The sequence below is a fragment of the Hippocampus bargibanti genome, linkage group LG14 (assembly GCF_051943395.1).
Source record: "Hippocampus bargibanti isolate YZ-2025 linkage group LG14, ASM5194339v1, whole genome shotgun sequence".
Taxonomy (NCBI): Eukaryota; Metazoa; Chordata; class Actinopteri; order Syngnathiformes; family Syngnathidae; genus Hippocampus; species Hippocampus bargibanti.
The window spans coordinates 19,067,905-19,092,086 of record NC_142747.1 but is presented as its reverse complement, the minus strand read 5'-3'; the positions used below and the strand labels follow the sequence as shown (position 1 = coordinate 19,092,086).

Below are 24,182 nucleotides of genomic sequence, written 5' to 3'. Positions count from 1 at the left end.
GTAATATCAATTGTTCTTGTGTTCTAAAATGTTCATAGATTTTTTTTGGTATAATTTGATCAAAGCTGTTGTGATTCGTATTGTTGAAGAAATAAAACCGATTTTTGGGCAGAATGTGTCATATCAGCTATTTTCCTCTTTTAAACATGCAATATAAAATGTTTAATCATTGGTACAAATTGTTATTCAACAAAACGTACAGATCAGTCAGTGTGTTCTCTCATCGCGTGCATGATCTGTGATTGCGCGTGCGTGCGCGTTGCGGTTTGCGCACGGGAGCTGCTCGCGTGCACGCGCAACCTCAATACAGTATTATCATTATCACCGGGGACGACAGAAGCGAATTCGAACATGATCACAAGGATGGAGACGAACATAACGTCGGTGGGACCGGCACGAAGAAAAGAATATCTGCTATCCGCCTGAGAGCGCTTATCCGCGGCATGCCTCGTCGACGCCGCCCCGGTCAAATACGCCGAACCGTGGAGCCCGACCACGGAGATTCCCCCACGAACCCCGATGGAGAATATTCAGTAAAATCACTGTTTATCATCTTATTTCCCTGCTGCACCCCTACGCTCCCCGCATCGAGATCCCCCCGTGTTCTGCGAGTGTCCAGAACCCGAACCCGCCCTGGCTATCCATGGCTGTCCTGAGAAGATGGAGGCTTCTGCTGGCACTCAACGTGCTCGCGGTGGCCGGCATCATGACGCTGTGGAGCCGCTGTGGCGGCGCGCGCAAGCCAACGGTCCGCGTGGAATCCCCGGAGGGTCGAGACCCTGCGGACGCCGAGCGCGGGAGGCCGGGCCGGGCCAACGGAACCGCCACCGTCAGCCACCAAGTGCTACTCGACAGGCTCAGCTCGCTGGAGGACGTCGTGTACCGACAATTGAATGGTAAAAATAACTTTTTGGCCTTTTAATCAGCACTTTTTGCCATGAATTAAAAAAAAAATGTATATATATATATATATATATATATATATATATATATATATATAAAGTCTCGTTATATCGATATCGGATATATCGATAGTCCCGGTTATATCGATGCTATTTCTATGCACGCACGGAGAAAATTACATGCAAACAGGGTCGGATATATCGATAGTCCCGGTTATATCGATATTTTTTCGGACTCCCTTGAATATCGATATAACGAGACTTTACTGTATATATATATATATGGTATACATATATATATGGTATACATGGTGAATTGTAAAAACGTAAGTTGACTTTTAGAATCCAATAAGGAGTTGAAAAATATGTTTGAAAATGTGTTCATAGGTGATTTTTATTTCTTTTGCTGTGAGCATTTGAAAATGTGTCTGTTATTAATAACTTCATTTATGTTGCATGAGATGAACAGCTTGAAGTTGGAATGTTGTGGAGGAAAGAAGATAAGATCTGAATTATTTATGGCTTGGGACTTTTTAATCATTCAAAAAAAACAAAAATCTTGTCCTGATTGAGCAGAATATTTTGATGTTGCTGAAAAAAATGTGGCTAGGCTGGTAAATCTGATGTATAAAAATCGGCTTTAATTTCAGTGATTTTTACTAGTTTATTGTTTACAGTTAAAATTAACAAGGAGGTAATATGGTTTGTAAAATATATTTCCTAAATTATTTTTCTGAATTTAGGAGTCAGATAAAGTTCTGAATACGTTGAAAAGTTCAAATTTAAGAAATGGCTTTGGTTAGTCAACAAAAATGGACGGAGGAAATAAATGTGTTTATCTCCAAATGTAATTATTATATTGTGAGTAAATGGTTCTTATACCAATACATTTTGTGAGCAACATGCTAAACTAATCCTCTTGTTAAATTGTGTTTTGAGGTCTGTCTAAATCTTTGGGCCTTATCGAGGGTTTCGGGGGCTGGGGAGCCGGTGGCCTGGCCGCCAGCCTTTCTCCGGGTGAGGAAAGCGACGCCAAGTACTTGAGGGACAAATACGGCTACAACGCCTACCTGAGCAATACCATCTCTCTGGACCGAACCATTCCAGACTACAGACCTGGCAGGTCAGTGCACAAAAACACAAATTTCCTCTGTGGAGCAAGGGGGTTCATCAATATACCAGTGACAGGTATCAAAGCAATTGAATCAGATATCGCAACGCAAGTATCAAGAAACTCATATCAGATAGGATCAGATCTTAAAGAAGTCTCAAAATGTATTGATATGTTCACAATCGGAAAATAATCCACTTCTATTACGTCACGATAAACTCCCATCAGGTATCGATGCATCTCATTTCAGATATTAATACCATACAATACAATAATGATAGAGAGTAAGAAGTTATCGTATTTAAAAGTTTCATGCTGTTGTATGCTTAGTCAACACTTGTGACTCAATACACAATTGAAGCACAGACAACCTGGGGCCAACCAGGTCAACAGACACAGCAAGTTAAACTGTCAGTCAGCTTCACAGAATTTAGGACTTGGGGAACTCCTTATCACAGAGGTAATTTAGGACTTGGGGAACTCCTTATCACAGGAGTAATTTAGGACTTCAAACTCCTCATCACAGGAAGAGGTCATTAGCCAGGTTACAAACTTATCAGTTCATGAAAAACACAATGTTTTATTGCTTACAGCTGTTGGTGCTCAGAACGTCCAAAGGCGTGGTATTATAATCAAGAAAACTATGTTTTACTAATGTATCACTTTAATTTGCATGTACTCGCAATAAATAGCTTGCCAGAGGGCCACAGAATTCAGATGTATGTCATGGATGACTACGTTTCCTGCCTGGAGTAGGGACAATCTTTCTGGTTCCGAGTCTCTGTCCACAGTGTCTGACTGTCTTATCTCTGACAAATACCATTTATAAACTCACATTGGATATCAATTCACTGCCATTAAATGTGAATACACTATCATTGGGAATTAACACACTACTATTAAATATCACTGGAGTAGCATCGGGTATGTTTATAATGACATCGGATATCGAAGCACTAGAATTATATATCGATTAATTCACATTTGGTATCAGTACACTACCATCAAATAATTGATACTTCAGCTTCTGGTATCAACACACTACTATCAGATATCACTGAAATATCAACAGGTATGAATATAAATACATCATGTATCAACACACTGCCATCAGATATCGATTCATTCACGCCGGATATCGGTACAATGCCATCACATATTGAGACGCTAGCATGTCACCGTAGCACCAACATCGGGCGATGATTCACGATCAAGTGTCAACGTATTAAATAATGATCAACCAACATCAGAAAGTCATACAATAGCAACAGGTAGTGATACAGTAACTAGCACCAGGTATCGCTAAAGTAAGTATGGCTATCATTAAGTCACCTGATCTTACTTTGCCTTTGGGTCATGGCGTCAGAGTGAAGAAACCCTCTTGACCAATTAGCACTGGTGTCCATTTAACGGTAGTCTCATTCTTTGCCATCAGACCTGAAAATTACAAACACGTTCCAAAATGGTGGCATTGTGTAAACATATGTGTGTATAACAATAGGTGCAGAAATGTCAGTCACCAACAAGATCTCCCCCAGATGTCGCTGGTCTTCATCTTCGTCAATGAGGCCCTGTCCGTCATCCTACGCTCGGTCCACTCGGCTGTCAACCACACGCCGGCCCACCTGCTCAAAGAAATTATCCTGGTGGATGACCACAGTGACGACGGTACAACACTAGTCTGTCCTACTGGCGTTTCTAATTCTGAGTACCTACACATCAAAGTTGAGCTGGAAATAGTTGGAAATGGGGCAATAGTGGAGATCAGTTTTGAGATATGAACATATATCGATAGTCCCGGTTATATCGATACACTATGCAAGGAGAAAATTAAAAACAGGACATATCGGTCCCGACGTTCAGTTTGATATCGATATAACTTCAACAATAGACCTATGAATTATTGAGCTCTTTCTATCAACAACTGTTGGCTAATTAGGAATATCAAGGAAAAGGTTTATTCAGCCATAATCTGCACTCCTTTGAAGGTGTCTGATGTTTCGCTCCTCATCCGAAATGTTACGTCGGCGAACTAAAGTTGTGCTGGTAACTCTGGTCCTATATACTTTATATCCCTAATGGACATATCAGAGCAGCGGTCCTGATGGGTGTCTATTACTTCCTGATATTATGTAATGCGAGTGTATCAGTATCGCATGTGAAGAAGCCAGCGATGTTATTCTGCTGCTGTGTTGCAGAGCAGCTGAAAGGACCTCTTGAGGACTACTTGAAGAAGCGCTATCCCGGTCTGGTCAAGATAGTCAGAAACCACAAGAGAGAGGGTCTGATCAGGGCCAGGATCGAGGGCTGGAAGGCAGCCAGTGCTGAGGTGACGGGATTTTTTGATGCCCATGTGGAGTTCACACCCTTCTGGTGAGACATTCAAAATAACCTAAATTGTATTGTCGCTTCAAGAAAATGCATTTCCTTCTTTGTCACTAGAGCGGTATCCCCCCCCCCCCAAATGATCTTCACATTAACTCACCAGGGCTGAGCCGGTATTGGCGCGAATCAAGGAGGACCGCAGGAGGATTATACTGCCGTCCATCGACAACATCAAGCATGACACCTTTGAGGTGGAACGTTACGAGAATTCCGGGCACGGTTACAGCTGGGAGCTGTGGTGCATGTACATCAACCCACCAAAACAGTGGTGGGACGATGGTGACGTGACGGCTCCCATCAGGTGGGCACGACTCACGTCCAGACCAGGTCACATCAGTAGCATTTTATCGAATATAGTCAAGGTTCTTTCACTTGTCTAGCACTGACCTTTGGTAGTCAAAGCATTGAACTATTTTCTTATTTATTAATTAATAACGCCGCACCTGAAGCAACTGAAGGTTCAGTATAGTGCTGAAGGACACCTGTACATGGTCACTAGGATTGCAAATAAACTTTCGGGTTCGGAGATAACCACTCAACCACTGAGCAATAGTGCCCCTCAATGCCATCCAACAATATAGACCATCCAACCAACACAGTCCAATAAATTTCCACTAGCTCATTGCTAACATATGCTAGGTGAAGACGAAACGATTGTGTGCTTTGTTATGACAGGAGTCCCGCCATGATTGGCTGCTCTTTTGTGGCTAATCGACTCTTCTTTGGGGAACTCGGGCTGCTGGACCCTGGCATGGACGTCTATGGTGGGGAGAACATCGAACTGGGAATCAGGGTTAGTGCATTGACTCTTTCTGCGATTGTTGTCTCAGTCTAAATGGGACCCCTGCGCAGGTGTGGATGTGCGGGGGCAGCATGGAGGTGCTGCCATGCTCCCGCGTGGCTCACATCGCCCGCGTGAAGAAGCCCTACAATAGCAACATTGCTTTCTACATGCGCCGTAATGCGCTACGCGTGGCTGAGGTCTGGATGGACCACTTCAAGTCCAACGTCTACCTGGCCTGGAATATCCCTATGGAGGTGACGCCCACAACATCTCCCGTCTTGTTCCAAAATGTTTGTGAAGTTCCCACCTGATGTGTTGTCACAGAATCACGGTATTGACTTTGGGGATGTCTCTGAGAGAGTGGCTCTCAGGAAGAGTCTGCAGTGTAAGAATTTCCAGTGGTACCTGGACAACGTTTACCCTGAGATGAGGACGTATGTCAACACACTCTACTATGGTGAGGTGAGTCCAGACAAAATTGATTTTCACCCATATCCTCTTGACGGTTTGCCAAAGGGAGACTATACACTGGTCTGGTCTACTGTAAAATTACATTGGTACAGACAAAACCGGTGTTTGCGAGCACTTGTTAGTGCGAAGATTTGACTATACTCTGCGATTTCTTTTGTTGCTTAAAATACGTGTCACATTGTCAGACATTTTGAGTCCTGTCGATCTGCGGATCCACAGAAGCATGTGAGGGGGTATTCGCCACCCCCATGAACAATGTTAAAAACAAAGACAGCTCACACATTACAAATGGCAGTTTACAGTCCTGATTTGTAGTCCCTCTGCGCAGATGTTCTGAAACAAAAGTCTTATTAACCAGGTAAAATAAACATTCAGGCAGTTATTTTACAAATATCTATTTCAGTGTTCCGTGAAACGGTGGTCTTTCTGTTTCCCCATTGTATTTTTTAAATTTAGGCCAAGGCACCCCAACTCCAAAAGCAAAACGGGTATCTGGTATTTTTGTTTGGTTGAAGTATAGCTCTAGAAGTTGCTTTAAATTCAAAATGCTGGCCAACATGAGCAAACCCAAAGGTAGAAACAATGTTAGCTAACATGCTATGTGTGTTTTTTAAAAACATCTTAAAGGTGTTATGTTTTTCGTTTCAGATGCGCAACTCTAAAGCAAGCCACTTGTGTTTGGACCAAGGTATGAGGGAGAACCACACAGCCACCCTGCACCCTTGCCATGGGTGGGGTCCCCAGGTAGCTAGCATAGCAACTTTACCTGTTTGTCAACCGAGCGTCCTCTCAGGGTGTCAACAGTTCTCACCAACGTCTACAAAAATATAGTTAAGTAATATCACAATTCTGTTACCTTGCTCCACTGGCATCGTATGTTCATGTCTCTCAGATAGGACGCTACACCAAAGATGGTCATCTGTACTTGGGCCCACTAGGCAGCACCGGGGAGGACACTCGCTGTGTGGTGGACAATCCTGCCACCCAATTACCGCAACTCCTGGATTGCGACAAAGACAAGGACGAACACCGTGCCAAGTGGATTTTCACTCAGGTGATAGTTTGTCCTCATTCATGTTTCCGGTCTCGTCAATTTCTTTTACTGATAGTTTAGCTTCTTCTACTAGGCTACTACTTTTCATGAATGTTGAGCCAGGGGATGTATGTACGGTTATCTTAGCACATATTTCTTCTTCTACTGCCATTTCTATCACCTCTCATTAAGGTAGGTAGCTTGTTTGGTTTATAATACTGCCGGGCAATGATTGCGTTTCTTGTCGTGAAGGTAGAGAGCTTGGTTTGTCTACAAAATCATTCACCAAGTTTCTTATATTTCTTCTACTACAACTACAACTACTACCACCACCTGTAATGCTGCCATCACAACTACTATTTTGCTTACTCTATCTCCTACCGCTAATTTTACTCATTCAGATGAAGTTAGAGAGCTTGTTTGGTCAACAAAACTGGTAGCCTATCTTATTCTCTTTTATCCACTACTGTACTCTCCACTGCTTATCTGATTGAAGATAAATTAAAGACAGCTGCATTCATAGTCCTAATATTTTGTAGAATGACAAGATAGTCTGAATTAAGTGTTGTGTACGCACTATATTTAATAAAGGAACAAGAGGGTAGCCTGGAGTGGTGACCCCAACAGTGTTTATCGACAGATTATTCAATCTAGACCCGCTGCTACTTCCACTGCTACGCATACTACCACTACCTACATGGTCATTACTGCGACTATTTGTCCTGAAGGATGAGGTAATATTTGGTCCATAAAAACGACCTTCTTGGTTTTCTCCCTGTAGGGCGATTCCATGATAAACTCTGCCTCGGGCCGTTGCCTCGAAGTGGTGCCCGCCAAAGTGTATTTGGGCCATCAGGTGGTGCTGCAGTCCTGCTCCGGACAGCGGTGGACCATAAAGAACACCATGAAGGATGTTGAGGTGTATGTTTAGCAGGGACACTGAAGCTTCACATGTTCAGATGATGACTGCAGATCCGTGGGGACGTCCGGGCAAGGCTCCGGGTCAGTGATGATCACCTAAAATATTCCAATTGGGCAAATGCACCAAAAGTTCTTTCAAGACGGTGGGCTGGGGAAAACTTGAAACTACAGTGATACCTCGGTTTATGAACCCCTCGGTTTATGAACTTTTCGGTTTACGAATGTTAAATTGATGAAAATTGTTCCTTGGCATACAAACTTTTTTTCAGGATACACACGGAGCTGCCTCAATGAGTGATGCGTCGTTCGCGAACCAGCCCGTAAAATAAGGTAAGGAAATAAACTAAGGTATAGTTTGTGTAGTTTTAAGGCTTAGAAAATTAGAAAGTAGAAACTTATGTTTTATTGGGACCTGGGAACGGATTATTCTCATTTTAATGGTTTCCTATGGGAACTTAATTTTTGGGATACACACTTTTCGCCTTACACACTGTGTCTGGGAACCAATTAAGTTCGTAAACCAAGGTATCACTGTATATGACAGATGATTTGGAAGCAGGTTTTTGTGGACCCCCATGAGTTTCAAGTCGAGACATATACAAACCGCAATAGAAGTAATAATAATAATAATAATAAAAAAACAATTGATTACAAATACAATTTAACATTTGATTGAATCTTTAACAAGCTTGGGAGTCATCTTGGAGGCTTTAAATGTTTATTTTTTATGCAGGGTGCTTGGGCTCCATACCCTAAAGCACTTTTGCAAGCCTCTAGTGATATATTATGCAGAGCAGGATTGGTGTGTGCTATTCAAACAGCAATAAACCCGTCCAGTATGACTGCCAGTATTGTTTCATTGTTTGGACTGTTCTCATTTTTAATAAGCTCCCGAAAATACATTTGTTTTGTTTTGTTTTTCTTTCGTTGTTGCAAGCTTGGGGGCTTACTTTGTTCCGTGTTGCATGACAATGAGGAGCAGTTTGACAAACACAGAGGAAAGACCTGATTTTCAAAATAAAACTGTTTTCAGACTCTTCATGTTGAATAAAATATTTTTTGTTCAGTCTCTGTGGAATAACATAATTGACTAAAATGCGATTTTTGTGAATGAGGAGGATTCATAGAGTGGATGTCACAGAGATGATTGCCTAAATCGAGGGTTTAGGTAAGTAACAAAACCTCTGCCTTTATCTAGATTTCTATCTATTAGCTATATAGCTATCTATTAGCTCACTAACTTTAACTATTTGTGTTACTTCCGGGTTGAGCGAACGCTGGCGGGTGTGGCTGCCGCTGCTCACACACAGAAAAACTTATCCTGTGACTGTAAAGTGACCTTGAGAGTTTTGAAAGGCGCTTATGAATGAAATGTATGATTATTATCAATATTATTATGCTGCACTAACAACAAGGCCCAACTATATAGCAGGTGCTAGCCTCCTGGAGCCTATTAGCAGCTACAAAACGCCCACTCGTAGTTTTGCATCATCAGTTATGCATCCGTAGAGAAAAAGAAAGTAAAAAGTTAATACAAAGTGTGTAGGTGGGGGGGGGAAATGCTTTTTTTTTTAAGTTTGTTTAGTATCAGGGGAAATAGAGCAAATCTCATATTGAGGGGGAAAATGAACTTGTTTTGAATATCTTTTGTGTTTTACTTTTATAAGTGAATGGGGAAAAGATTAACTATTTTTTCCCCCCACAAAACTAAGCAAGGATGTTATTTTTAAGCCACATCGGCCAATCTTATGGGTGCACATGGGAAATTGGGGATTTTTGGTGGTTGCATATCAACTTTTAACCCATAAAAAATACAATAAAATAACCACATTGTATGTATTGAAAAACAAAGATTTATTGCATCTTGTACACATGTTCAGTATTTACACACTGAGGCATGTTAAATATTACAATTTAAAGTCTAGCTATAATGTGTTTGTTCAGTGTCGCACATGCAAAGTCTTTGTGTGTGTGTGTGTGTGTGTGTGTGTGTGTGTGTGTGTGTGTGTGTGTGTGTGTGTGTGTGTGTGTGTGTGTGTGTGTGTGAGATTAGTGAATTAATTGTGGTAAGGGTCCATGCTACTCTCGAGAAACCCTGCTGTTTCTTTTCCCCGCCAAATTAAAAGCCAAAGGAATGTAGGCATGCAAGCACAAGCGCACACCAAAAGACTCAAGTGTGACTTTCTGTGATTTTTTTTTTTTTTTTCCTTTTGGGTACAATTTTTAAATATTGTGTTTTTCATAATAAATGGTACGCTTTGAAAACAACAGCGCTGCAGGACCAGAGGTTGGCAAAGTATAAGGCCTGCTGTGTTCTTGAATTCATTCATTGTGAAAAATCAATAAAATGTAATAAAATCAAAAGCAGAATTAGTGCAGTTTAGTATTAAAATAAATATTTTATTCATGCATTTAGAATTTAATTATTTATGTGAATAAATACTCGTTTAATTCATATTAATGATATTATATTAATATATATAAACCAAAACCAGAGGGAAATAAATTATTTTATTACTAAAAATACATTTTACATGCATTTGACATCTAATTATTCTTTGAAGTACGTAATTGCTTTATTATAAATACAGATGATAAAATAACATGAAAAAAAATGAGAATGAATTATTAGTTTGGAATAAACCATTTGACACGATTAATTGTTGATTTGGCAATTCCTCCATATTGGACTTATAAACAACAAATGAAGCGTAATTATTCCATGCCTTTACAAAACTATTTACATATTTTACAATTGGACTAACATTTAATCTTATCTACAAATAACCTGGCCCATCTGTTTATTTCAATATTTTGTTTTGCCCGCCCTTTGATCGTTCTCACTGGACACGTCATCGGGCGCAACATCTGAGTGACATTCAATGCAAATACATAAATAAATACATAAATAAATAAATGCATGAAAAATCTTCTTCCTTATTATAAGTCCATACGGTGTTAAGTGTGCCGACTTTTATGCCACATTTCAAGGTACTATTTATGGTATACAATAATGAATTGTGTCAATTGTAAGCAATTCAGAGTTCTGGTGAGCAGTTCAGGGTGGCCCTTCATTCTCTTTCCAAAGGTCAACTGAGCGCTTCAAAAATAGCAAGCTATATAAAATGGATTGATGGATATTGTATTGTGATATCAGTATTGCTGCTTTATGTGCTTGATCGTGTGCAAAGCTTATTATGCAAAGTGACCGACAGCATCATTCATTAACCAGTTATTAACTCATTCACTGCCAGACAATGTGCAAATATGTGTCCACTACATTGCCAGGGTTTTTGTCATTGTCACTCGAATTCCAGGACCCACAGAATATTGAGTTTTAGGACTACATAAACATTCAATTCAGTGTTAGAAACCTTAGATTTTCTTCTTTCATCGGAAAAAGAGTTAATTCCTAAATTATATGGGTCTGGAGTTATATGAGCTTGAAATGAGGGCGGCTGTTTAAAATAAAATGCAATACATATTGTTTGTGTAGCGCTTTAACAACAGCTGAAGCTGGAACAAGGTGCTAAAAGGCTAATAGATAGCTGTTGGCTATCTATTAGCTATCCATTAGCTAGCTAGCTTGCTTGCTATTAGCTGGCGAGCTGGCTGGCTGTAAGCTGTCTAGCTGTCTGCTATCTATTACCTAATTATTGGCTATCCATTAGCTAGCTGGCTAGCTTTTTATCTATTTATATATTTTATGTTATTTATTGCATTGTATTTGTGATTATATTTTATTTATTATTGTACCTATGCTTGTCTGTGACTGTAAAGTGTCCTTGAGAGCTTTGAAAAGCGCTTAAAATGTATTATTATTATTATTATTATTATTATTATCATATTATCATTATTATTATCTATTTGAGTTACTTCGGGGTTGAGTGAACGCATTGAGTGGCGCATGTGGCTGCCGCTGCTCACCCACAGAAAAACTTTATCCTGTGACTAAAATGACCTTGAGAGTTTTGAAAGGCGCTTAGAAATGACATGGATTATTATTATTATTATTATTATTATAAAAATGGAAAAAAGAGAAATGCTGGCCCCTTGTGAAAAGGAAAAATAACATTGCCAGAGGCCATGTCCAGCACTTTATCGGCACTCAAACAAGAAAAATCAAAAGCCAAATAAATTCGGGAATGGCATTCTATGTCATATATTCAATTCCCGAATACATTCGTGAATGGGAGTGAATGAGTTAATCAATCAATTTGATAACCATGAATTGATTCATCCAATCAGAAGAAGTCGAGACACAAACACACGTTCGCGCACACACACACACACATTCCTGTTTCAATGGTTTTGTGAGGTCCGGATAAGTCCAAATAAGGAGTGAGGACCACCGCTGTTGAGAAGTTTAGAGAAGAACGAGTGTTACATTTCAACATTAAATGTCACCCCATTTCCCACTTCAACTTCTTTAAAAAAAGCAATAAAAAGTGGACTTGAAACTGAAATAATAGCAGGAGTGAGGACTCTGAATAGATACATTCAAAGTCCTCACCCCTATAGTGAATTTGGTTAAAATATCATTTTACTTTTTTGTGGTATGAACTTTTTCCTCTCATTAACTACACACACACACACACACACACACACACACACACACACACACACACACACACACACACACACACACACACACACACAGTGAGTAAAAAGTGTGTGTATCCAAGTGAAATGAAAATACATACCAAAAATTCTTTTAGGTGAATTTGTGAGGACCTTTCTGAAACTTGAACAGATGCATATATAGACCTTCTAGAAGCCTATAGAATGAAGAACTTGTGAGGACCGACCAAAAGGTCCTCACTTGTCAAAAATGTCCTCACTACGTACGGTATAAAATGTTTTTGGTCCTCACAGGACCACATCACATACATACACACACACACACAAACAGCACAGATGGACGAGACGGGGACGACTTCATCGAGTCTCCTCAACACACTCGTTTGCCGTGTGAAGCAGGAAGTCAGAAGAAGATGGTGGCAAACGGGAGAAATATTCATGCTGTGGTATTATTATTGGTGTTTTGCATTTGACTAAAAATATCAGCCTGTGTGTTTTCGGTATTTTAGATGCTATAAAACGTTTTCTGATGTCAGTTAGGAAACAAAAAAAATGGTGTCGGTTGTCCTTTAAATCGAAATTAAGTCCAATAGACGATATAAAAAAAAAATACAAATAAAAAAAATCCTAGCATCCGTGCGTCAGCCAGAATGTGTGTTCACCATACTTGTGTGAGGTTGCCAGGTTGGATGCATTGTCTCCCTCCAAACGCGTCTTGTATCTGACCACATGAACCTTCTGGCCATGTTCTGCGGCTTCGGAATCAAGCGCACCTTCCCCGAACGTGAGGTTCATCTGCACAATCCAAATTTCAAGCGCTCCTTCCTGCCACCGGCGTCGTGTTATTGCATCTTCAGAGGAGGATTGTGGGTAACGGCAGCCCTTGAGAGTCCCTGCTGTCGGAGTAAAGGGGTGAAGTGCGAGAAAAAAAAAAGCGGAATTTGTGCGTGTGTGTGTGTCACAGTGGGGCTTGGCTACTCCATGCCGTTCCTCAGCATCTGATTGGCTGCGATCAGCATGACACTGATGATGAACGCCATGGCGAAGGCGCAGATTAAGCTTTTTCTCACGCACGTCTGACGGTTCTTCTTGGACGGGTGCACTAAGGGAGAATGACACGAGAACAAGAGTCAAGTACAAGTATAAGTAATGGCTTTTACAGGATGTCCTTGAAGGCATCGTTGCTGTTTCAACACCTATCACGGGCAATGTAAATACATTGACGAAAGAGAGGCGCGACATTCGAACTAGATAGCGAGCCACCTGGAATGTCAATAAGATAGCTAGCTATTTTACTACCTACGTACCCACCCACGCACCTACGTAGTGACGGAGTTACCTACCTTCCTACCTACCTACCTTACTACCTACCCACGACCTAATTACCTACCTAAATAACCCCAACTAACTACCCACCCATCTACCGACCTATCTCGCTAGCTAGCTCGCTACCTAGCTACCTCCCTACTAACCCAGCTAGCTCCCCACCTACCTAGTTACCGAGCTACCCACCTAGCTACCGACCTAGCTAGCTATCCACACACCTAGATACCTACCAACCTACCCACCAACCTACCTAGATAGATAGCTACCTACCTACCTACCTAACTACCAACCTACGAACCTACCAACCTAGCTAGCTACCCATCTACCTAGATACTGAACCTACCGACCTACCTACTTACCTACCTCCCAACCAACTAACCAACACACTTACCTAGCTACCTACCTCACTATCCACCCACCTACATACCTACCTAACTACCTACCTATCTACCGACATACCTACCAACCTAGCTATCTACCAACCTACCTAACTAGCTACCTAACTGCAAACCTACAAACCTAGCTAGCTACCCACCCACTAACCTACCTACCGATGTACTTACTTACCTATCCAGCAACCAACCAACCTACCTACCGAGCTATCTATTCACCTACCTAGCTACCTACCTACTTACCTATCTAACAACCATCCAACGCACGTACCTAGCTACCTACCTAGCTATCCACCCACCTACATACTTACCTAACTACCTACCTAACTACCTATCTACCTACATACCTACCAACCTAGCTACCAACCTACATAGCTAGCTACCTAGCTAGCTACCCACCCTATAACCTACCTACCGATGTACTTACTTACCTATCCAGCAACCAACCAACCTACCTACCTACCGAGCTGTCTATTCACCTACCGAGCTACCTACCTAGCGACCTACCTACTTACCTATCTAACAACCAACCATCCAACGCACGTACCTAGCTACCTACCTATCTATCCACCCACCTACATACTTACCTAACTACCTACCTACCTACATACCTACCAACCTAGCTACCAACCTACCTAATAGCTACCTAACTACCAACCTAGCTAGCTACCCACCCTATAACCTACCTCCCGACATACCTACTTACCTATCCAGCAACCAACCAAGCTACCTACCTACTTACCTACCGAGCTATCTACTCAGCTACCTACCTACCTAGCTACCTAGCTACTAGCCAACCTACAAATCAATCCATCCACATATCTAATTGCCTAGTCATCCTCCTCCCAACCACATCTTACTCATCACCTCAGGCTTATTTTGTCGTCTTCGTTCATCCACCTGCTCATCTTCCTCATGCCCTCTATCTCAACTCCTTCTCCTCTATTCATCCCCTTCTCACCCTCACCTTCTCCCACACAGTTGACAGCATCTTCAAATCAATAAATTAGTAGGTGACAGGAGAGTTGACGAGAAAATGTCGGATAGGTTCTGACAGCACTATATACCACCTACACTTACAGTATAAACACACACACACACACACAAGCAGGTATTCAGGAGTACCTCCTTCAAATTCGGTTTGACAGTTTCCTGCATTCTCCTTGAGGCTCTCTTCCTCGTTGATGATGATGTTCTCAATGTCCTTCATGGTCAGGTGGTCTCGGAAGGCGTAGAAGAGGATGTGCTTCAGCTCCTCCAGCGTTATCCTCTGCATATCAAACTGCACACAAACACACCATATTACAGTACACGCGTATGTGCTAATCACCCGTACGCTATACAAGCGCTAACGTAACACTAACGCGCATTCAATATGCACCGGTACGAACCCGAAGATTGGAACGCATTCATATGTCAAAATTGTTCTGTAATGTGATTGTTGTTTGTCAATATGAAAGGCTGGCAATCAGTTCAGGGTGTCCCCCTGCCTACTCCCTGAAGACAGCTGGAATGGAAAGCCACGTGGCCCTCGCGAGCAGTAGCGGTTTTGATAATGGATGGATGGTAATCATCGGCTCAATGTCACTACGAATGTATGCGAATCATTTCCACCAATTCATTGTCCGGTGTTGCGTGTGACATCTCATTTACATATGAATGAATTAGATCATTATATTGTGCCACACTAAGCTCTAATTAAAAGAAAGTCGGCACATGTGAGGAGGAAAACAAAGTGCTTCTGATGCCGGGTTAACCGACAGAGACTGTTATTAGCGCAATAAATGCATCTCGGTTGAAGTAGTAGTGCCTATGAACCATTTCACAAACATGTAACACAAGAGCAATAACGCGATTCGGTCATGGCATTAACATAAACATGTTTTCAAATGACAAAATTAGACATACACTGTACATGTTCGACGTAATACAGTGATACCTTGGCTTATGAACTTAATTGGTTCCCAGACAGAGTGTGTAAGGCGAAAAGTGTGTATCCCAAAATTAATTTTCCATAGGAAACTATTAAAATGAGAATAATCCGTTCCCAGGTCCTCATAAAACATAATTTTCTACTTTCTAATTTTCTCCAGACAGTGTGTAAGGCGAAAAGTGTGCAACCCAAAAAATACTTTCTCATAGGAAACCATCAAAATGAGAATAATCCGTTCCCAGGTCCCCATAAAACATAATTTTCTACTTTCTAATTTTCTAAGCCTTAAAACTACACAAAATATACCTTATTTTATGTATAATAAATGTGCTATGGTATTATAATGAAAGCGATAAACTGTACTGTACAATAAAGTCGTTTTATTTACTTTTGTGATGGTCGTTGATGGCTTGATGGAATGGAGTGGCCGGTTTCATCAGCATTAAACACTTGATGAGGAATATAACCTTCTTTCACCAGCTTGAGGAATCATCCCTTGTAGGTGCGCGATAATTTTACCCAGTTCCTCATCGATTGTGTTCTGTTTAGCTGGGTTGATAGCTTTTTGCATCATGTGTACAGATGGCTTGTGGAGCCTGATTGATGGGAATTTTAATCTTGCAGTCTGCCAGGCTGCCATTTTCTTGTTAGGAGAAGGGGCTCGTTCGCAAACGAGACATCACTCATTGTGGCAGCTCCGTCTGTATCCCGAAAAATAGTTTGTATGCCAAGGTAAAATTTTCATAAATAAAACGTTCGTAAATCGAAAAGTTTGTAAGCCAACGGGTTTGTAAATCGAGGTATCACTGTATAACACAAATAAATGTAAGATAAACATTAGAAGATAAACACAGACATCAGTGTGGTGTTGATGCAGTTACGATACCTGCCAGAAGATGGTGTCTATGGTGCTTCCCAGGAAACCTTCTCTGGTTTCAGAAGAGAGAAGTTTTGGTCCCAGGATGGTCATGAACTCCTCAAAGTCTACCTGACCGTCACCTTCACAATAAAACGCTAATTAACATCAATAGATTTACTTGGTCATATGGCAGATTGTGCTTCATTTTCATCCAGCAGATCCCGTATTTTGTTTTTCTACTTCTTTCTTTCCTTTCCTCTTCCTTTCATCACTTTGCTGCTGTGAAATGTAAATTTGTCCAGTGCGAGACGAATAAAGGTAAATCCAAATCCAATCTTTGCAAAATAAAAGCTACCGTACCACAAGGTCATGTTGTGGATGTCACTTCCCCCTTTCAAAATAAAGTGACCCCAGCATATGAAGGCTCGTTCTTCATTCTTTCAAAATAAAAGTAATATGTACCTTCCAAGTGTGTCTTTATTCTTTCAAAGTAATTTCTGTGGCTCTGCGGTCTAACTAAAAGGGTCAAGGCTTTTCAAAATAAACTAAAGTACACAACAAGGTCACACGGGAGCTGGTTTGTAACCTTTTCAAAATAAAGGCTCCCCCACTACAATGTCATGTAAAGACTGATTCTTCATTCTTTCAAAATAAAAGTGAACGAGTGGTTGATTGATCATACCTTTCAAAATAAAAGTCACCACTGTATAAGAACAGTTGTGGATAGCCCATCATCAATCTTTTTTAGTTAAATAAAAGTTATTACACATAGTGGTTTTGTGGCAGATAATTATTTATACTCATTCTTTGAAAACGAAAATAAAAACCAAAATAAAACACAAAAAAAGTTCAGCACTTTGTTGCTGTGAACAGTAAATTTCTCCACGGCGAGACGAATAAAGGTAAATCCAATCCAATCCAATCACTGCTGCTGGTTCTTTGTACTTTCAAAATAAAAGTCGAGACACAAGAAAGTCCCAAAACAGATTATTCTTCAACCTTTACAAATAAAAACTGCCATATAGCTGCAAGCTCCATTGCTCTGTTCCATCATCAAGCGAATGTTTCGCGTCAGGAGTGACAACTGATGATGAATTATTTAAAAAAAAAAACATGCAAAATATGTGTGTGTGTGTGTGTGTGTGTGTGTGTGTGTGTGTGTGTGTGTGTGTGTGTGTGTGTGTGTGTGTGTGTGTGTGTGTGTGTGTGTGTGTGTGTGTGTACAAGTGTGTGTGTGTGTCAGTGTGCATATGAGCTTTGCTCACCATCCATGTCGAGCCGCTGCATAATGATGGCGAGCTCCACCTCGCTGGGCATGTAGCCTAGCGAACGCATTGCCATTCCCAGCTCTTGTTTTGAAATGAAACCGTTCCCATCACGATCCAGAACCTTGAAGGCCTCCCGGATCTCTGCCACACAAACAGGGAGTACACCGAGTCAACTTAACAATGTTCGATATGAATGAATAAAGTTATTAACTCATTCACTGCCAGACGATGTGCAAAAAAATGTGTCCACTCCAGTGCCAGGGTTTTTGTCATTGTCTCTGACATTCCAGGACCCATTGAACATTGAAAGACAACAATTCCCAGGAGACAAATCAGCCCATTTCCACGGAGCTTTGTCGCCATCTTCTGCATTTTTTTCGGTGCTACATTTCTCTGCAGATGCCTCAAAATGACACGGAATAAATTCTTTAATCGATTGCAAACATGTATGCTTTCCTCTTCGGAACCATTTGAATCATATTCATAACTGGATAAGTAAGAAGAAAGCATCTTTTTTTCCGAATCTGAACTCTCTGAAGCCATTGTTTTGATTCTGGAGCAATGCAGTTTGTGAAGGAGTATCCTGGCGTGACGTCACAAACAAGGGGGCGGGACCTTCTGAAACTGGCCACTTCTGGGTTCAATTTGAAGTCGTTTTTAGACACTTTAAGTCATTTTTTATTGGGTGTTTTGCATTTGACTAAAAATATCATCCTGCGTGTTTTAGGTATTTTAGATGCTATAAAACGTTTTTCTGATGTCAGTTAGGAAACAAAAAAAGTGGTGTCGGTTGTCCTTTAACCGTCCCACAATGGGGAAATTTGCATGATAGTTTCAGCAAGCAAGTCAATTTTTCATTTCGCCACAAATTTCAAGTGAGAAATAAACAGAATGCATCTTATTTGCTGAACTGTGCAAAGAAAAAGTCTTCTTTTCATTTTCCCCCAAATTGATATTAAATTTTGCTTGACAGCGAAAATAAACAAAACTCAATTGGGGACTTGCCCGAGCATTGTAAAAACCCATAAAAAAAAAAACAACAACAACATCCACAATACATCAACGGTACAAAAGGACAAAAAGCAATTTCGCAGCTAGCATAAAATATGAACTTCTGAATACGTTGCAGATATCATCAATGCTTATGAATATGAATGAAATCCATAGTCATTAATTCAGCGCTGATGCTTTCCACTTTTATGAACATTTCTGACACAGCCATTCACTCTTACCCTCTCCGCACAAGCAATTTTCCAGGTGGCGCCTTAATGTGACACCATTGGATTCCCATTACGCGAGTGAATACGTGTCAGTGCACGTGTGCTCGCGGGTGCTGCGGTGTCATCCATCAGGTGCTCGACTTACTGAGCAATCACGGAGCGAAACAAAATATCCTAAAAGTTAGCGGTGACCGTGAGCGTAGCGAGTGCTCATGGTCACCGATTCAGCGGCTCGTGTCATCATTAAAAGCTCATTCACTCCCAGACGATGTGCAAAAAATGTGTACACTCCAGTGCCAGGGTTTTTGTCATTGTTGTTAAGATAAGGTGTTTGTAAATTGAGGTCTCACTGTATGTTAAATACCGCGTTGCGTTTTATGCAGTGCTGCTGCTGCAGCAGTTTGTGTGTGCGTTGATTAGTATGCAGCCCATATTTTTCTAGTCTGACTTTGATGTGACTTAGTTGCACCGCTCGCGAGCTTCTTCTTGAAAACGTGGGAAAACTGTGCGTGTGGGCCCATACACACACACACACACACACACACACACACACACACACACACACACACACACACACACACACACACGCGCACACACACAAAGAGACTGCGCTTTTGGATTATTCTAACAAGCTTGATAGAATATAACACAAAACATCTTCGGGCTAACTTGAAACTCATGACAGAAAAGATGAACGATACGCTTTTGAGGAGCGCTTCATCTTGGGTTCATAATGAGATGAAAGAGATTTTTTTTTTCTCATGGCGCTTGTGTGGTACTGTTTCAGCTAATATCAAAGATAAATATGAAATGGAAATATGATGAGATGTGACTCACCATGGAGTTCTTCCACGGAGATACTGGCCAACACGTCGCTGTCTGTGTCCGAGAGAGAGCGACTCAGGTAGTTGCCTTTATACAGCAAGCCTGCCGTCACATGATGGAACGGCATCTTCTCCCTGGCGACACACAAAAACGCTAGCAGATTGGCTAATGAGGTGAAATCAGAGCCAGGGATAGAACTATAGAGGTAATCTGAGTGGAGAGGTAATCATATTGGCTAATGAGGTGAAATCAGAGCCAGGGATAGAACTATTGAGGTAATCTGAGTGGAGAGGTAATCAGATTGGCTAATGAGGTGAAACCAGAGCCAGGGATAGAACTATAGAGGTAATCTGAGTGGAGAGGTAATCATATTGGCTAATGAGGTGAAATCAGAGCCAGGGATAGAACGATAGAGGTAATCTGAGTGGAGAGGTAATCATATTGGCTAATGAGGTGAAATCAGAGCCAGGGATAGAACTATTGAGGTAATCTGAGTGGAGAGGTAATTAGATTGGCTAATGAGGTGAAATCAGAGCCAGGGATAGAACTATTGAGGTAATCTGAGTGGAGTGGTAATCAGATTGGCTAATGAGGTGAAATCAGAGCCAGGGATAGAACTATTGAGGTAATCTGAGTGGAGAGGTAATTAGATTGGCTAATGAGGTGAAATCAGAGCCAGGGATAGAACTATTGAGGTAATCTGAGTGGAGTGGTAATCAGATTGGCTAATGAGGTGAAACCACAGCCAGGGATAGAACTATAGAGGTAATCAGAGTGGCAAGGTAATCAAATTGGCTAATGAGGTGAAATCAGAGCCAGGGATAGAACTATAGATGTAATCAGAGTGTAGAGGTAATCAGATCGGCTAATGAGGTGAAATCAGAGCCAGGGATAGAACAATAGAAGTAATTAGATTGGTTTCAGGGAGTGGTCCACTGCTCCCCCAACCTTAGAGGAGGAAATTCGCATACTCGGCACGGCAGCCAATCAGAAGCCTGTTTCGTGCTTCGGACTATAGCGTGACTGAAAAGTGTACTTGAAAGCTTAGAAAGAAGGGTCAACGTAGCTTGTAGCGGTTTGCTTGTAGCTTTTGCTTTATTGAATTATTGAAGAACACAAAAGTTTGATTTGAAAATAATCGTTTTCGTTAAATAATCGTTTCTTGAAGAAGTTGTCGGCCACCCGGGCGGGGATGTTTTGAAAGTTGTACGCTTGACGTAAAAGCTGTACGTCCCGGGCCTCCGGGCAGACGTTATTTCAAACACTGATTATTATTACAGTAAAGTCTCGTTATATCGATATTCAAGGGAGTCCGAAAAAATATCGATATAACCGGGACTATCGATATATCCGACCCTGTTTGCATGTAATTTTCTCCGTGCGTGCATAGAAATAGTATCGATATAACCGGGACTATCGATATATCCGATATCGATATAACGAGACTTTACTGTATATTCCATGTAGTTTTAAGTCTTAAAAAAATAGAAAGTAGAAAATTATGTTTTATGGGGACCTGGGAACGGATTATTCTCATTTTAATGGTTTCCTATGGGAAATTAATTTTTGGAATACACACTTTTCGCCTTACACACTCTGCCTGGGAACCAATTAAGTTCGTAAGCCAAGATACCACTGTACATGTAAAGTGTCATTGAGAGCTTTGAAAGGTGCTTAAAATGAAATTTATTATTATTATTATTATTATCATCATTATTATTATTATTATTATTAAAACCCCAAACTGATCAACTATTTTTACAACCGACAATGACCAACATATTGACGATGCACAAGTCGCCCCAGATAGATTTTGAAAAAGACCCCCCCAATGCCCCCCGCCCACCCCGAGTAATGTGTTTACCAATGTCAATGGTGACACTGTCGATTGACAAGCCACCACTGGCAGACTGATGCAATAAAAGGTAGAATATGAGAGTGAATAGAATATAAAGGTGAGAATATTAAACGATAGAAGAGAGAAGGTCATAAGGGGATAAAATAGACGTGACCAAGGAGTGGCGTGGGGGGGGGTTAATAAAGTATCATGTCAAAAATGTCTCAGTGAAGACATCCCAGACAGACAGTTTGAAGCGACGTCCTATGGTGCAACCTTATTTTCAGGGGGAGTAACTACACAGACAGTGTAGCCCCCCCTTTAAGACCCCCCCATCCCCCACACATATGCCACACGTGTCAATCAACCAACAGGTGTGATGAGATGACCCTTCGGCGCCGACTTACCAATGTGTATGCGGCAATGTCCTCTGTTCTTTCGGTACGGTTGCGATCCGTTCCCTTCCACTTTTTTCTTCTTCTTGTCTTATTTCCCTAAAATTCGCCGCCGTCTGTTACCTCCATATCTCCGATGTATCTGATAAAAACAAAAAGATGAATATTATATTTCCGTGACGACGTGTCGCGGGCTTTTGCCCCCCTCATGTTGCTTCTTTTCCTCCTCCTGCGGCGGGAAAAAAAAAAATGATGATGAAGATGATGGGGAGGAAGACGGATGAGAGAGGAAAGAGGGAGCGCGATGGCGTGCACGAGCGCACTGGTTGGTTGATTGTGGTGATGTCATCAACCCCCCCCCCCCCCCCCCTCGGTTTTCTCTCTTGTCAATGACACACTTTTTGGGTTGATGTGCCGCACGTTCGTCCGGTATGGATTCACCGTCAACTGTGTGTGTGCGTTTGTATGACTAGTCTTGTGAGGACCTAACATTTTATACCACAGGTGTCAAAGTCAAGGCCCGCGGGCCAAATCCGGCCCGCCACATCATTTTTTTTCGGCCCGCGAAAGCAAATCAAACTTGTTAAATTCCATGATGATTGCTAAAATCTGAGCCAAAATTTCAATATTTTTGGATGTCAACCATAATAAAAGTCATTATTCTTGACTTCAGATTCGAAAACGAGTTATTCATTCATTGCTGTGTGCTCTATATGTAATATTTGAAGGGATTTAAACATTCTAATGGCTTCCCCAAATTCATAACGGCCCTCGAGAGGAAACCATAACTACAATGTGGCCCGCGGCAAAAAATGACTTTGACACCCCTGTTTTACACCATATGTAGTGAGGACATTTTTGACAAGTGAGGACCTTTTGGCCAGTCCTCACAAGTTTTTCATTCTAAAGGCTTCTAGATGGTCCATATATGCATCTGGTAAAGTTTCACAGGTCCTCACAAATTCACCGAAAAGATTTTTTGGTGTGTATTTTCATTTCACTTGGATCCACACATTTTTTTACTCACTGTGTGTGTTTACGTGTATGTGGTTAATGAGAGGAAAAAGTTCATACCACAAAAAGTAAAACGATATTTTAACCAAATTTACTACAGAGGTGAGGACTTTGAATGTAGCCATTCAGAAACCTCACTCCTGCTTTATTTCAGTTTCAAGTCCATTTTTTATTTCTTTGTTTTTAAAGAAGTTAAAGTGGCAAATGGGGTGACATTTAGTCTTCAGATGTAACACGAATTCGTCTCTAAACTTATCACAGCAACGGTGGTCCTCACTCCTTATCTGGAGTTATCCGGACCTCACATAACCATTGAAACAGAAACGTGTGTGTTTAAGTACGCAAATGGGGACTTCAAGGACACACGTGCATGGTGGTAAATTAAACTGAGGCATAGTTTGAATGTGTCCCGAATAGTAAAACCGAATTGCATTAAAACAGCAATAAAAAAATATATATAATTTACAAGAATTCAAGAAAAGAGAAAAAAGATAATGAGATTTTGGACATGGGATATACATTAACTCATTCACTGCCAAACGTGCAAAAATGTGTCCACTACAGTGCCAGGGTTTTTGTCATTGTCACTCGAATTCCAGGATCCACAGAATATTGAGATTTAGGACTACATAAACATTCAATTAAGTTTAAGAAACCTTTCTTCTTTCATCAGAAAAAAAAAGAGTTCGCTTTCTATCTATTTACTTCCGGGTTGAGTGAACGCTGGCGCCTGTGGCTTCCACTGCTCACCCGCAGAAAAAACTTATCGTGTGACTGTAAAGTGACCTTGAGAGTTTTGAAAGGCGCTTAGAAATGAAATGTATTATTATTATTAGTAGTAGTAGTATGTGTAATGTAACATTTTGAAACAGATGTAAAGCTCCATGAACGGATGACTAACTTGATTTAAAAAAAATATCAGCAG

At 41.0% G+C, this 24,182-nt stretch overlaps 3 protein-coding genes across 3 annotated transcripts in view; 2 read left to right on the top strand and 1 right to left on the bottom strand.

Moving 5' to 3' along the window:
* Positions 1 to 108, top strand: part of LOC148888688 (polypeptide N-acetylgalactosaminyltransferase 17-like) — a 10,959-nt gene extending 10,851 nt beyond the window's left edge. The window contains exon 11 of the mRNA XM_089013845.1: positions 1 to 108. This exon is cut by the window's left edge and continues 996 nt beyond it. The gene's annotated coding sequence lies outside the window, so the exon portion shown is untranslated.
* A 97-nt stretch (positions 109 to 205) lies between these two features.
* Positions 206 to 8,751, top strand: LOC148888687 (polypeptide N-acetylgalactosaminyltransferase 17-like). Its single transcript, XM_089013846.1, has 11 exons — positions 206 to 896; positions 1,842 to 2,025; positions 3,515 to 3,681; positions 4,212 to 4,386; positions 4,502 to 4,699; positions 5,074 to 5,191; positions 5,251 to 5,436; positions 5,507 to 5,644; positions 6,302 to 6,397; positions 6,546 to 6,707; positions 7,468 to 8,751. Exons 1-11 carry the CDS (start codon positions 644 to 646, stop codon positions 7,615 to 7,617), a joined length of 1,827 nt encoding a protein of 608 aa, XP_088869972.1. The 5' UTR covers positions 206 to 643; the 3' UTR covers positions 7,618 to 8,751.
* A 3,437-nt stretch (positions 8,752 to 12,188) lies between these two features.
* caln1 (calneuron 1) lies at positions 12,189 to 22,591 on the bottom strand. Its single transcript, XM_089013889.1, has 6 exons — positions 22,256 to 22,591; positions 20,024 to 20,145; positions 17,964 to 18,107; positions 16,726 to 16,838; positions 15,032 to 15,188; positions 12,189 to 13,290 (listed from the first exon to the last, which is right to left on the bottom strand). The coding sequence occupies exons 2-6, from the start codon at positions 20,136 to 20,138 to the stop codon at positions 13,163 to 13,165; spliced, it is 657 nt and encodes a 218-aa protein (XP_088870015.1). The 5' UTR covers positions 20,139 to 20,145; positions 22,256 to 22,591; the 3' UTR covers positions 12,189 to 13,162.
* Between the last annotated feature and the right edge of the window lie 1,591 nt (positions 22,592 to 24,182).

Coding starts and splice junctions, on each gene's coding strand:
- LOC148888687 (XM_089013846.1), top strand. CDS start 644: ATGGCTGTCCTGAGAAGATGGAGGCTTCTGCTGGCACTCAACGTGCTC. Junction 4,387..4,501: donor GTGGAGTTCACACCCTTCTG/GTGAGACATTCA, acceptor TTAACTCACCAG/GGCTGAGCCGGTATTGGCGC. Junction 5,645..6,301: donor ACACACTCTACTATGGTGAG/GTGAGTCCAGAC, acceptor TTTTCGTTTCAG/ATGCGCAACTCTAAAGCAAG.
- caln1 (XM_089013889.1), bottom strand. CDS start 20,138: ATGCCGTTCCATCATGTGACGGCAGGCTTGCTGTATAAAGGCAACTAC. Junction 18,108..20,023: donor CTCCGTGGAAGAACTCCATG/GTGAGTCACATC, acceptor TTTGTGTGGCAG/AGATCCGGGAGGCCTTCAAG. Junction 13,291..15,031: donor TCAAACCGAATTTGAAGGAG/GTACTCCTGAAT, acceptor ATTCTCCCTTAG/TGCACCCGTCCAAGAAGAAC.